Below are 13410 nucleotides of genomic sequence, written 5' to 3' on the forward strand. Positions count from 1 at the left end.
CGAGGACCCACGCGCCCCTAAACAGGAGGAGCAGTGGGGAGGAACAGATGGACCCAGCCCTGTCACCCCGAGACCCACAGCGACTGGGAGCCTGGTCACCAGAGGGTCTGGCCTCGGTGAGGGTTAACATCAACCCCACCGGACAGCCTCCACCAGACGCTGCAGTCACCCGAGGCTGTGGGTCAACCCGCCACAGAAGCTGGGGAGCGAGCCACGTGGGGTTGGCGTCTTCGCCTCCGTTACTTCTCAGAGGAGAGTGGGAGGGATTAGGTCATGCCGCCCCTCAGGAATAGGGGGGCTGCCAACGCCGAGGAGCCTTGTGTGGGTTCCAGGGAACTCTGGAAACTGGGTGGAGACTGGAAGCCCCTTCTAGAACAACCTGGCACAGACCAGGGCTCACTCACCAAGTCACAGGCTCCTCTCAGCTGGAGCCCGCCCGGCGCCCTGCGTTTAGAAGGAAACCACAGTGCTGAGGGGCGCTTTCTCTGGGCTTTACTTGGATTGACTGCCTGAGTCCAAGCACCGTCTCTGAGGTAGGCGCACCCTCACCCCCATTTCACAGAAAGAGAAGCTGAGGGTCAGAGGGGACCTCGCTGGTCCCAGGACACGGCTGGGGAGGCTAGGCCAGGATTCAGACCCAGGGCGGATGGGTCGCAGCTCTTTCCTCTCCACCACCCTGCCTCCTGGCGTGCGCTGGCCACAGGCCCCCCCTGGGGAGGCGTGTCTCCAGGCTAGAGGAGGTGTGCGCCTGTGGGCGCCCCAAGCCTGGGACATCGTTTGCCAGGACGGGGACTCGATATATTTCACAGGGTGTCCGGCATTAGCAACACAGCTGAGCTCGGCCAAGTGGCCTGGTGCCTGGGCTTGGAGCTCGGCTTCATGAGCGGCCCTGTGGCCAGAGGGGACCCAGGAGGCCATGGTGAGCAGACCAGGGCGCACGGTCCCAAGAGGCGAGGATGCAGCAGAACAGAGGCCAAGTCCCCCGCTGTGAGCAGGCCTCAGACAGACGCAGGAGGGGCTCCAGCTCAGCAGTCCTGGAGGGGAGAACAAGGACGGAAGCTTCTGGAGCCTGTCTTGCACGCTTAGCACCGAGCCTGGTGTTGTTCATGGGTTACTGCATTTTCTTTCTCACTAAAGCCCTACGAGGGGGGGACCAGTTAGTGAGGAGGAGACTGGGCCAGGGTGCCCAGGCTGTGCCGGGTGGAGCGGGGCTGCGTGCCCAGCAGCCTCACTCCAGGGAGCTGCCGTCACCCCTGGTGCTACAGCCCTCCTGGGACCCGGGACGGGGGGCTAGCTCCCACGTGGCTGCGCACCCTGGAGCGAGTCGTGAGTCCCTGTGTGCCTGACCTTCCTCCCACAGGACGGGGCCAGGCTGCGTCTCAGGGTGCTGGGCGAGAGGGGAGGGGACATCTGTGGGAGCAGCAGACCTGGGCATGAGGCGGGGTGCTGTCTCTGCTGCTCCCAGGTCCTCGAGCTGCTGTGAGGGACACCCTAACGTGGGGGCTGTGCATTGCCCTGGCCCTCCAGTGCTGGGCACAGCCTGTGGGCACGGGGCAGAGGACTGAGGCCCTCGTCCCCTCTGACCTTGGGCACGTGGCGGGTGGGCGGGCAGCGCAGGAGCTGGAGCGGCTGTCCCGGTCCCCGGGGCCCTGGAGCACGTACCCTCTCGGTGCCAGCTCACAGCTGAAGGGTCTGCTCCTCGCTGTCGTTTTCACTGTCTTCCAGCTGCTCCAGGATCTCGTCCAACACCACAGACCGCTTTTTCTTCGGGGGCTCTGTGGGAGCCCAGATGGCAAGAGAGGAGAAAAGAAGAGCAGAAAGGGTGGGGAGGCAGAAGAGAGAGACGGAGAGAGGGAGAGCGGGAGGGAGGGAGGGGGGAAGAGGGACGAGCAGAGCAGGGAGAGAAAGGAAGGGAGGCAAGTGGAGAGACAGAAGGAACCAGAAAAGAGAAGAAAGGGAGGAGAGACTCAGAGGAGGAGGAATGAGAGAAGGCGGGGAAGAGGGGAGAGAAACACTGCGGTCAGTCTGCAGCCTCACTCACCATGGGGCTGCCTCTCCCGGCCCAGAAACCCTCCTGCTCTGTGGCCGCCCCCTCCCATCGTCTCAGGGGACAGGACTCCATTTCAAAAGGGAGGGAGGAAGGCGCCTTCCCAGCAGCTCAGAGGGTAAGGAATCTCTGCCAGGCTAGGGGAGCCGAAAACCTTCAGAGGGGCTGAGTCAAGTGAGGGCAGGGGTTGAGGGAACAAGTAGCTGTTCCTCTATTCTTGGAGGTCACAGACACTTAATGGTATAGTAGGCAGCTGGCACACAGTAGGTGCTCAATAAATGCTGGGTGAATAGACGCTCAAGGAACCCACAGGAGGCAAGGAAGGAGTAACAATCAGAGGCGCCTTTAGAAAGGAGGGGCTATTTGACTTGGGCTTTGAAGAATACAGAGGAGTTCTGTGAGGAGAGGGGTAAGGGGATGCAGGCGCACAGCACAGTCGTATGAAAGGGCAGGGTGGGCTCAGCAAAATACAAGCCTGGGCCCCAAACACTACTGATTGAGTATCTACTATGTGCTACACCTCCAATCCTCTCAACTACCCCACAGGCAAGAACTGTTATTGCCTCTTACAGGTGAGGGACCTGAGCCACGGACAGTAAGCCTACGATCCCTCAGCTAGGAAGGGGCGAAGCCAGGATTTGAACTCAAGCCACACTAAAGCCCACAGTCTTCCCACTTTTCACTAAAGTCTCCAGTGCTGACCAGAGAATGCCAGAGAGACAAAGGGAGGCAGGAGAGGGTGTGCTGGTCCCCTTGGCCCTCCAGGAAGGGAATGGGGTGGGGGCAGGTTGGGCTCAGGGCTGGCCCACTCCGTCAGTCCCTCTGCTGGTCCAACCACTCATTGGTGGTCAGCCTCGCTCACAGGTATCACATGATCTGGACAGATGCGGCTGTAGAGAGGCCGTCCTGATTCCCTCTCCTCCCCGGCTCAAATGACACCTCCTCTGTGAAGTCCTCCAGGTGGAACAAGCCACCCCTGTGACCCTGTGCCTCCATCTCCCCGCTGGGTGGCGGGCATGTCTTTCTCACCCGCTCTCCCCAGAGCCCAGCCCGGCGCCTGGCCCAGATATGAAGAATTCCAGTCTCTTCCAGGTGATCTTGGGCGAGTGACTTGGCCTCCTTGAGCCAATTTCTCCATCTCGTGCCTCCAAAACCGACAGGGACACCGACCCCTTCTCATCTCCACGGCCACCCGCCTGACCCAAGCACTTCTCACCCGCCTCCCGCCTCGCCCTCAGGGCCCAGGGCTACAGGCAGCCCGAGGGATCCTTCGAGAACAGGTACTACCGCTCGGGGGTCTCGGAGCTCCCTGGCTTTGCGCCACACAGATGCGGCATCCCTGGGGCGGCCCTCCCTCCAGGCTCGGGAAGCTCGCTCCACCCAGACGCCTCCGCACCCACAGGGCCCGGACCCCTCAGTCCAGCCCCAGCTCCCAGGTCCCTCCTCAGAGAGGACTCCCCTGGCCACCGTCTGACACAGCACCTCCCCTCCCAGCCCCTCTGCGGGCATTTCTTCATTCGGGACGCTGCCTGTTCCTTGTCCCTGCCTTAGCACGCTGCCTGGGGGGGCGCATGTGTATCTGCTGGACGAGGGAAGAGCGGATGGCGCGGTCTAGGGATGGAGGGCCAGGAAGGCGTGGGAGGCTGCCCCCGCCCGCCTGGGGAGCCTCCGGCCTGGCAGCTGCACCTGTCATTGTTAACCACAGAAGGGGAGAGGGGACAGGAGGGGCTGGGGGTGAGGTGGCTTAGACCCCGGCCTTCTCTCCTCTCCTCGTGGCTCTTGGTTCCTTATGACGGCCAGCTCTGAAGATGCACAGGGGCCTCTGGAAACTGAACTCGTGGTGGGTAACAGGAGCAGGGAAACAGAAGGGCAGCAAAACATGGCGTGCGGGCCTGTCATTGGCGCCCCGCTCCCCACGCCTGGGACGGTGGCTCCCTGCTCTCCCGGGCCACAGTTGGCCTGGGGTCTGGGGGGTGGTCAGGGGTGGGGGTGGCAGCAGCTGGCAGCGTTCACTTCCGCAGCATTTTCTCTCGCACAGACCGAGCATGGCTCTGGGAGACTGGCAAGGGGGAGGTGTCAGGCTTCCATTGCGTGGCTCAACCTCGGAAACCGTTCTGGACTCCGAGCCCTTCTCCCCACCTCTGCCGCGGCCCCTCTGCCCAAGCGGCTGTCATCTCTGGCCTGGAGGATGGCCACAGCCTCCTCTGCCCTCCCTCCCAGAATCTGGTCCTGAATGGTGGCCAGAGGAATCCTGTTAAAACTTACATTGGAGCATGTTGCTCCTTTGTCTAGACCCTCCATCGGCGCCATCTCACCTGGGGAAGAGCTAAAGCTGTGAGGGTGGCTGCCAGGGCCACACAGGCAGCCCGTCGTGTCTCTGAACTTTCAGTTACCACTCTCCCCTCACTCACTCTGCTCCAGCCACCCCGAGCCACTTCCTGGTCCCTGGCACCCACCTCTCCCACCTCAGGGCCTTTGCACCTGCTGTTCCCTCTGTCTAAAATCCTCTTCCACCAGGAAGCCACTTGGGGGCCTCGTCTTTTTGGTGAGCTCTCCCTGATCTCCTTGTTTAAAATCACAAGTCCCTGTGACGCCCTGTTCCCGGTCATTTCCCTCCGCAGCACTGACCCCTCTGTGAGGACGTTTACTTGTGCAGTTTATTGTCTGACTCCCTCCCAGGACGTTGGCTCCGGGGGGTGGGGGTTTGTCTGTTTTGTTCACTGCTCTATCCCCAGGGCCTGGGACAGAGACTGGCACACAGCAGACACTCAACGAGTATCTGTTGAGTGACTGACTGAACAAACGACAGGGGGACAAGGCTGCTGAAGGACACAGAGAGCAGTCTGCAACAACCCGCACTTATACGACAGAGATGTGAGCACCTGCTCCGGGCTGGGCAGGGCAGTGAACGAGGCGGGCCCTGGGCCAGCGTGGGGAGATGGAGAAGCAACCAGACAACTGCAGCTCAGCGCAGAATCCACCACACTGGGATGTGGCAGGCACCTGTGCCGGGGCTATCAGGGCGGCTTCCTGGAGGAAGTGACGTCAACACGGCCAGACCCCAGCTGCCTCCCTGGCATCAACTGCCCTCTGAGACAGCAGGCGCCTCTCAACCTCAGCCCCAGCCCCACGGGCACCAACCCCGCTTGTCTCTGCCCAGGAGCTGGGCCTCACTGCTTTAAAGACGGGTGAACCAGGTCTTCTCCATGCTCGCCTGGAATGCCAGCCCTGTTCTCTCTCCGCTTGTAGGGCCCACCTTCCCCTGAGCCACCTGGGCTCCAAAGACTCCTCCCCTCTGGTCACCCAACAATCACTTAGAGAGCCGGGTACCCGTGCGGCAGCATGGGGGCTACAGGCTCCCGCCCGCAGGAGGCTCATGCTCTGAGGCCCTGCAGAGGCAGCCGTGGGGAATGAAAAGACCCCACGCCACCCAGAGCTGGGCTCCAATCCCGGCCCTCCCCACCTCAGTGGGGGCCCTGGGGTCGGCGCTTCACTTGCGGAGCCTCTGCTCCCTCTTCTGGAGCAGGCAGCCCAGGGGTCCTGCAGGAGCCCGGGAGGGACTGAGGGGACGGAACTGCTGCCCTCTGCGCCTCGGATCGGCTGGCGCTAACTACGCCTGGGTGAACTTCCACCCACGCACACGCCCTTCTCACATTCGCAGTTTCCAGCAGGTGGTGCGAGCACAGGAACATTCCAGAAGGACGAGGGCACATGGTGGAAGGGAGACCTGCCCTCTGCCGCCGTGCCAGGCGCGTGGGAGCTTTTACAGCACCAACCGGCAAGGAGTGCCTGCAGGTGGTGACCGGGACTTCCCTGCAGCGTGCCCCAGTGCCCAGCAGGCACCCCGGCACCTGCCCCCGCGGAGTCTCCTAGGGAAGCGCAGCCCAGGGTAACTCGGGCCTGCCCAGCTCCTCGAGGGCCTGCCCAGCTCCTCGAGAGCCTGCCTGCCATCAGAGGGTCCCCAAGACTGCGCTGGCCGGGCCCTGGCAGACCCCGAGCTCCGTGTGCCGGCGGCTGGGTCTGTCTGGTTGGCTGTCGTGTCCCAGGGCCCAGCGCATAGTAGGTGCCCTGGAATCATTTGTTGAATGAATGAATGAAGGAGCCCTAGGGCATCAGGGTCACTAACGTTTAAAAAATGAAACTGCTGTTTTCGGAATAGCAATAAAACAGAGTGTCAGAGCTGGGAGGCACCCAAGACGGCATCTGGCTGGGGAAACTGAGGCCCAGCTGGAGGGGGATGCAGCTGGAAGAGGAAACACGCACAGGACGGCCACGTGACAAGCAGCGTCCATCTGAGTCCCACAAGCCCCTCAGGAGGCGGGCGGCGTCCCCCAATGCCCAGCTGCGGAGGTGGAGGCGCAGGGGGCGCACCCCCAAGGCCCCACAGTCAGCGGCAGCCCTCCAGTGCACCTCAGCCACCTTGGCGGGTCCAATTTGCAACCCACACAAGCTCTGTGCGGCGCCACGTGGCGCTCCCGAGGGGCCCTGCCGGGGGCGGAGGCACAGTCGAGGCCACACAGGAGCCCACAACGGGGCACGCGGTCACACGCTTGACGTTAGGATGGGACATGCTAGGCTCTGGCTCCCAAGCTGTGTGACACGGGGCAGGGCAGGCGCCCCTCTGAGATGCGACCCCGCATGTATAAGAAGGGCGACCAGCCTGCTCCTCCACCCCTCCCTCTGTGACCCCAGGTCCCAGAGTAGAGGAAGCCCTCCCAGACCGTCTGGAGCAGGCGAGGGGTTTCCCTTTCTGTGGGAGGCTCTCGGAGCACCCCTGCTTCTCCTCAGTACTGATGGTCTCCCCGCTCAGGCACGCGGGCGCTGACTGGCCGTGTGGCCGAGGCAGCAGACTTAGCCCCACTGTGCCTCAGTTTCCTGAGCTGCACAATGGGGACACTATGAATACCCACATCGTGGTTGTGGTGGGGATGGAAGGAGTGAAAAGAGCAACGCCCAGCTCCTGGGTGAGGCTCTATCGAGGGGGCTGAGGGCAACACCTCTGTCACCATCTCTCACATCAGAGAGGCTGGTTTAACACCCATCTCTTTGCCGCTGGCCAGTGAGCACCAACAGGGCGGGGCTGTCAGAGGAAGGTGGACAGACAGTCGGCAACGTGCAACGAGTCGTTAGGTAAGTGAAGGAAATGAACTGGCTCGTCCAGGCCAAAGGAGGCACGATCCCTCGCCCCCCAGGTTGGGAAATGGAGGCCCAGGGGGATCCACCGACCGCTGTGGGGTGGGAGGCATGGAAGGCAGGTTAGCGACCGGCCAACTCCACAGCCTTGCAAGTCAGACAATCAGAGGTCCCTGCTCTGCCACTTAAGGGCTCCGTGATCTTGGGCAAGTCACTTCAGCTCTCTGGGCCTCGTCTGAACACTGGGGATGAAAACAGGACCATCTCGTGGGGCGGCTGTGAGGATTAGCGACTTCGTGCATGGAGCCGGGCCTTCCTGAGGGCTTGGTGCCCTGAGCCAATGCTGTTCTCGGGGGGCTGGTGCGTCTGGCCCAGGTGGGGTCCCCAAATGCTCCCCCAGAGGTCACGTTGGGCCCCGAGTTTCCATCCAACAGCACCCGGCACTCCCTGCGGGCCCTGCCTGCGCAGAGCACCCAGCTCGCAGGAACAGCTGCTGAAACCCCGCTTCCCCAACATCAAAAGCCTCAGTGGGTTTTCACCAAACAAACATAATGCGGAACCAGAGGAAGGTGTAAAATAAATAAACGAAACAAGCTGTGCATTTTCTTTCAGTCTTACAGCTGCACCCGAAGATAAACAACGAGTGAGTGTCACCAAACATCAATACCCGGGAAATTAACTTGACAAAAAGCTCAGCCGGCCCCCAGCAACCCCCTAGTCCTGCCCCCTCCCCCTCCAACCACCATTCTGCATTTCTGGAGTTCCCATCTAATGATTTTATTTTTCAATTAATTCCTTGACAGAATGCCAGCCCGCGCCTCTTTCCCAGCCCTGGCTGGCGCCGTCGCCCTGCGTGGAAGGCACAGGCGGGCAGAGAGAAAGGCGCGGGCGGGCGGGGGCTGTCGGGGGGGACGAGAGCAAGCGCTTCGCAGGGCTTGGTTCCGGAGGCAGAACCCAGAACCCCGAGAGGAGGCAGGCGTGACCCCAGTGAGGCCGGTTCCGAGCGCCAGGCTGCGGCTCCGGCTGGGCGGCCCGGGGCAAGGAGCCTAGGCTCTCTGTGCTCAGCCTCTGCAGTTACTGAACAGCACCCGCTCCTTGGTGCTTATGAGCCTGGGAAGAGCACACAGGCGTCAGGCCTGGACCACAGGGCCCTGCACACAGCAAGCACTCCACAAAGGTTGGCCTTCTCGCTGTCATCAGTGGGAGCCGTCACAGAGCCTGTGGGCAGGTCACCTCCCTCCTCTATAAAATGGGGGTGGCAAAACCAGCCCCAGACAAATGCAGCAGCTGCTCTGGGCACCCCACCCTGGAGGTCACCCACAGCACGGGCACGCAGCTCTGGGACATGATAATGGCATCCCGCCTCGAGGGCCGTGTGGCCCTGGCACAGGGCTGGCAGGACGTGTCTGGGATTTAAGCCCCTGGAGAAATCCTCCACCAGTGAGGTGGGTCAACGGGGAGCGGGTGGACACATGTCCCAGCTCCGTCAACTAACGGGGGACAGTTCTGAGCTGTGGGTGCTCATCGAGGCCCCTGGACTGGCGCCCCGCCTCCCCCTCCCACGTGCGTTCCTAGGCTCACCTCTTAGGTGGTGTGCTTGGTGCCAGAATCCAAGTCTCAGGGTCTGCTCCCAGGGGATCCAGACCAAGTCCCCAGGGTCTACAGGTGACCAAACGGGACGAAGCAGAGCCACACACCACAGGCCCACCGAAGAGCATGTGGATTTGCCAACATCACTGAACTAAAAAACGAGTAACCAATATGTAAACACACGGAGATGCTACACAAGGATCTCCATTTCTAGCTCCTATTGAAACTGGCTGATCGGCCACCCTGGGCCCAGGTCCCCACCTAAAGGGAGCCGATGGGCTGCGTGCTACTGGGCCCTGGAGACGGGAGGCTCACTCACGTGGTGTGTTTTCGGCCTGTTCCTGGAGGCCCTGGGTTTGCTATCCTGGGAGACAAAGGCCAGGCGAGGCCTTGGCCGACTGTGGAGCGCAGGCCCCCGCAGCAGGCTTTGCTCTGCTAAACCCGTGCCTGAGCCGACTCCAACAGGCCAGTGGCGGGGTGAGGGGGCAGATGCAGCTCTCTCTCCTGTCTGTCCCTCCAGGGGAGGAAGGAGGGTGGAGTGGGGAGGGCGGGACTCCAGGCTGGAACAAGGCACCCACAGCCTTCAGACTCAGCGGCCTGCTGTCCTGGGCTGTTGGGGGCACAAGCAGTCTGCGAGTCCCACCCTGTGGGAATTAGGGCGCCTGAGACACAGCGTGTGGGCAGTGGGCTGGCCTGGTGGGTGAGGCTGCCTGCCCCAGACCCCCTCAGCTGCCGGCGCCCGGGTCCCCCTGCCTCCTGGCTCCATATCTTGCAGCCCCCAAGGGCAGAACCTGCAGACACCCAGATGGGTCTGCACCCCGGGGCTCGGTTTAGAGCAGGTGCACACTAGATGCTCGCACAATAAAGGGCACTCGTCAGGGAGAGGACCGGCCCGGCTCACAAGACCAAGTTAGTGGCTCTTTATCGGTACAAGGAGGCTGTTCTAAGGAAGTGCCTTTCCAAGGCTGGTCCTGCTAAGAACCAGCTGTGACTGAGAGCCCCTGCTCAGAGCCTGCAGGCAGGAGACTGGGCCCCAGCCCCGCCCCTCTGCTGCAGGCACTTAAAGGAGAGCTTAACTCCGTACCTCAGTGTTCCTGTCTGCGAAATGGGGACGGGCCTGCCCTCCAGACCTCAGGCCTGTGGGTTCCTGCCTTCAGTCATCCTAGCCAGTATTCACTGAGTGTGTGCTATGTGCCAGGCCTGGTGCGAGGGACACAGCTGTGAAGAAGACCCCAAAGGACACACTGGACCACCAGCCAGAGGCCATGCTGGGGCCCCAGGGCCAGGTCTGGGCTCTGCCACTCACTGGTGCCCGGCCTCGGGATGACTGGACTTACTCTCTGTAGAGAGGGCTCGGTAGGAGCACCCACCGCAGAGGTGCCGACGAGATAAGGTGTGGAAGCCCTCGGCCCAGAGCCAGGCAAGCAGAGGTGTCGAGTCAACGTGAAAAGGGACAATGAGGTTCCTACGAGGACATGCAGAGGGCAGGCAGGGCCCTACCAACCGGCCACCCAGCAGGCTGAGTCAGCGCTGAGGGCTGAGGAGGACGAGCCAACGGCAGGCAGGGAGCCCTTGCAACCCGGGTCTTGAGCCCAGCTCTTCAGGACAGGAGCAGGGCGGCTCCCAGGTGCCTTCTGAGAGTGGCGTCCAGAGCCCCAGGAGCAGGGCAGTATCCTTGTCCCATTTTTCAGATGCAGAAGCACTTACTCTAGGCCTTGGGGAGCTCACGTGCCCACGGATTCCCCAAACAGGGCCTTGAGCTGGGACGGGGCTGGCTCCAGGGCCTTCCTGTCACACCCACAACGCCTATGGTCCTGTGGCTCAGCTGCCTGCCCTGCGGTGGGAGACGCAGGCCGCGCCCTCCTCAGGGGGAGCTCCTCCACAGGAAATGCGTGGAACAGCACCCACCCTGCTGCAGGAGACGTTCTCTCAAGAGGCCAGTGTTTCTCAACCAGCTGCACGATAGAACCATCTAGAAAACCACTGATGCCTGGACCCTCCCCCAGAGGTTCAGTGTGAATGGCCTGGGTGGGCAATGGCTTCTGAGACTGCTGTGACTACTGCCGTTGTTACTCTGGGCGCTAAGGGCTCTGGCTCCCTGGGAAGCAGGGGACCACAGTGCAGCCAGGGTCGGCCTCGCTCGGTCCTCTGGGCATCTTGGGCACACACTGGTTTCAGGTAGCTGGACTGGCGGCTCCTCGTCCACAGGGGTCGGTGAAGGTGCCCTGGCCTGGACTGTGGTGGCTTCAGCCCACGGCAGGGCTGTGAGGCCGGGCTGAGCCTGGGCTTTCGGGCTCGCCCCTGCACGTGTGTGCATTAGTTACAGGTGCTGGAGCAGCCTCTGCAGGCTGGGAGCTGGCGGCGGGGGGGGGGGGGGGGGGGCGGGGAGCCGGTGTCCGGGTGAAGGTGACTCGCTGCAGAGGACAGAAGAAAAACGAGGTGGGAAATGGTAGAAGGCGTCCCCCACCTCCCTGCCCCGGGCCTGGAGGTATCTTTCAACTTCTAGGGGCTCCGCTGACATTAGCTGCCTGCCCCCTTCCTCTTGGCACAGGCCCTGGGTTGGGAGTAGATGCCAGAAAGCAGGATCAGTAGCACCGCCTCAAGGGGCCCACGGGGAATGAGGCTGCCCCAGGATCCGTAAGTGCAAAGGCCTGGAAGGGCCAGGCAGGACTGTGAAGGAGTCAAATGGTCTGGGTGGGTGACTATAGGGAGGACTGTGGACTGCGGCAAATGGCAAGCTATGTGATTCAGCTCCAGCTGCCCTCTGGGAGTGTAGGACCCTCAGGGTGGTCAGACCTGATTTCTCAAGAGAGATCCAGATTTCTCAAGAGAGAACAGAATCTCAATTTTCAGGTCACATTTTCTGGTAGCAAAATAGTGGCGATGAATTAAAAAAACAAAACTTTTTTCACATCTTATAGGCAAAGTAAAGATGTGTGGCTGGCCTCAGCTGACGGCTCACCTGCACGGCCTCTGATTTATCGTCTCTCTACCCAACCCCACGGGTTCTACTTGTGGTTGTGGAGAAGCAACGAAACCCTCCACATCTGTGTGCTTTCCTCGGGTTTTTCGGGCCTGGGCCAGCCTGCCGCTCAGAAACAAAACCGGCCGCCCCTGCCGCCAGCCACAGCCCTGGAGGCCAGTCCACCTCCTCCTGCCCCGATTTCTAACACTCTGGTCCCCAGGTCCCCAAACCCTCGTCCAATCCGGGCCCAGCCCCTTCCCCTCCCAAGTCGCTCTGAAATTCTCCTTCTGTCAGTTTAATTCCGTGATCGATGAGGAAGAGCAGGAAAAATGGCCCGGCACAGCTGGTTTCCCCGTTAGCCCTAGCAGGATTCCTGGCCTCGCTGGCGACGGCTGAGTGAAATGTTTGCAGAACGCAGAGAACACAAGTCAATAACAATTTAGCGGGATTGGGAGCAAGTACCTTCCCTGCACGGACAGCCGTTCCCGGGGGACAGGGAAGACAGTGTGCAGGATATTGCTGAAGCGCCTGGAAATATTTCCAAAACGCCACTCCAAGAGGCTCGGGGCGTGGGGGGCGGAAAGAATGAAGAGGAGGAGGGGGTGACCCGGAGGACACCTGCTCCAGCTCACTCCCGGACCCTCCAGCCTCGCCGGCCCCTCTGCAGGGAGAAACTTTGGCTTTGTGAATGTGGCTCCCTCCCCACGGCCAGCCATTTGCACCCCTGCAAGCAGCTGCCACCTAGGAGCCGCCTTGACCAAAACACTCCAGCTTCTTGATTTTTCTTCTCTCAATTCTGCCTCTGCCAGCGGGGATGGCTGGGGGCGTGCAAGGAAGAGTGGGTCTCCCAGGCCAATTTCAACCTCTCTCCTGGTGGCACCACCCACGCGGCTGGGAGCAGGTAAAGAACCGAACACAGCACCCTGGGCAGGGAAGGCAACCCCCTTCCAAGAGGGCAGGGGTGAGCCATTCTCATGCCCCTGGACCCTGCAGGGGCCCTTCCCCCATCTGGGACAGTCCGCCCTCACCTGCCTCCTGCTGGGCCTTCGACACCTCCCGAGGAAGGGCTGCCACAGTGACGTCAGAAGGAAGGAATGAGAGGCACCCAAATTGAGGAATAAAAATGAGGCGGGGAGCTTACGGGAAACTTCTGTCTCCAGATGGCTGGGGAGATGCACAGCAGAGGGATATTTGAAATAATAAATTCTCTAACTTCACATACTTGCCTGAACTTTCCTGACGGTGGTTTTTAAAGGCCGATGATCATGTTTTCATGGCCAGGATCAAGGAGGCACACTTGCCAGGGCTGCTGTGGGGGTAACGGGCTCTCCTGGTCCCGATCTGTTGCAAACGTGCCATCCTCTGAATGATTCAGTTGCGGGGTGGGGGCGGGGTGAGCTGCGGCAGGCTTTAAATCTCATCCGTGTGCTGAGGACTTCCAAATTTATATCTCAGCCCAGACGTCGCCCCCGAGCTCTGAACTCATACATCTATCCGTGTGACACCCCGCGGGAGGCCTGAGAGAGTCTCACACCGAACTTGCCCACAACACCCCCCACCCGCTCTCCCCGGCTTCCCGGGCCTCGCCCGTCATGGGCACCACCGTTCTCGGAGCGACTCCAGCAAAAGTCTCGGCACCCGCCCTAACTCCTCCTGTCTTGAGAATCAAGTCCGG

At 61.5% G+C, this 13410-nt stretch overlaps 1 protein-coding gene across 1 annotated transcript in view; it reads right to left on the reverse strand.

Moving 5' to 3' along the window:
* Nucleotides 1-470: 470 nt before the first annotated feature.
* Nucleotides 471-13410, reverse strand: part of RBM19 (RNA binding motif protein 19) — a 129028-nt gene continuing 116088 nt past the window's right edge. The window contains exons 24-25 of the mRNA XM_046640636.1: nt 1663-1775; nt 471-1034 (exon numbers count right to left, since the gene is read on the reverse strand). Coding sequence (XP_046496592.1) covers nt 1678-1775 — 98 coding nt within the window. The 3' untranslated portion in view covers nt 471-1034; nt 1663-1677. The remainder of the gene's footprint in view (nt 1035-1662; nt 1776-13410) is intronic.

Source organism: Equus quagga, chromosome 15 (genome assembly GCF_021613505.1).
Source record: "Equus quagga isolate Etosha38 chromosome 15, UCLA_HA_Equagga_1.0, whole genome shotgun sequence".
Lineage (NCBI taxonomy): Eukaryota > Metazoa > Chordata > Mammalia > Perissodactyla > Equidae > Equus > Equus quagga.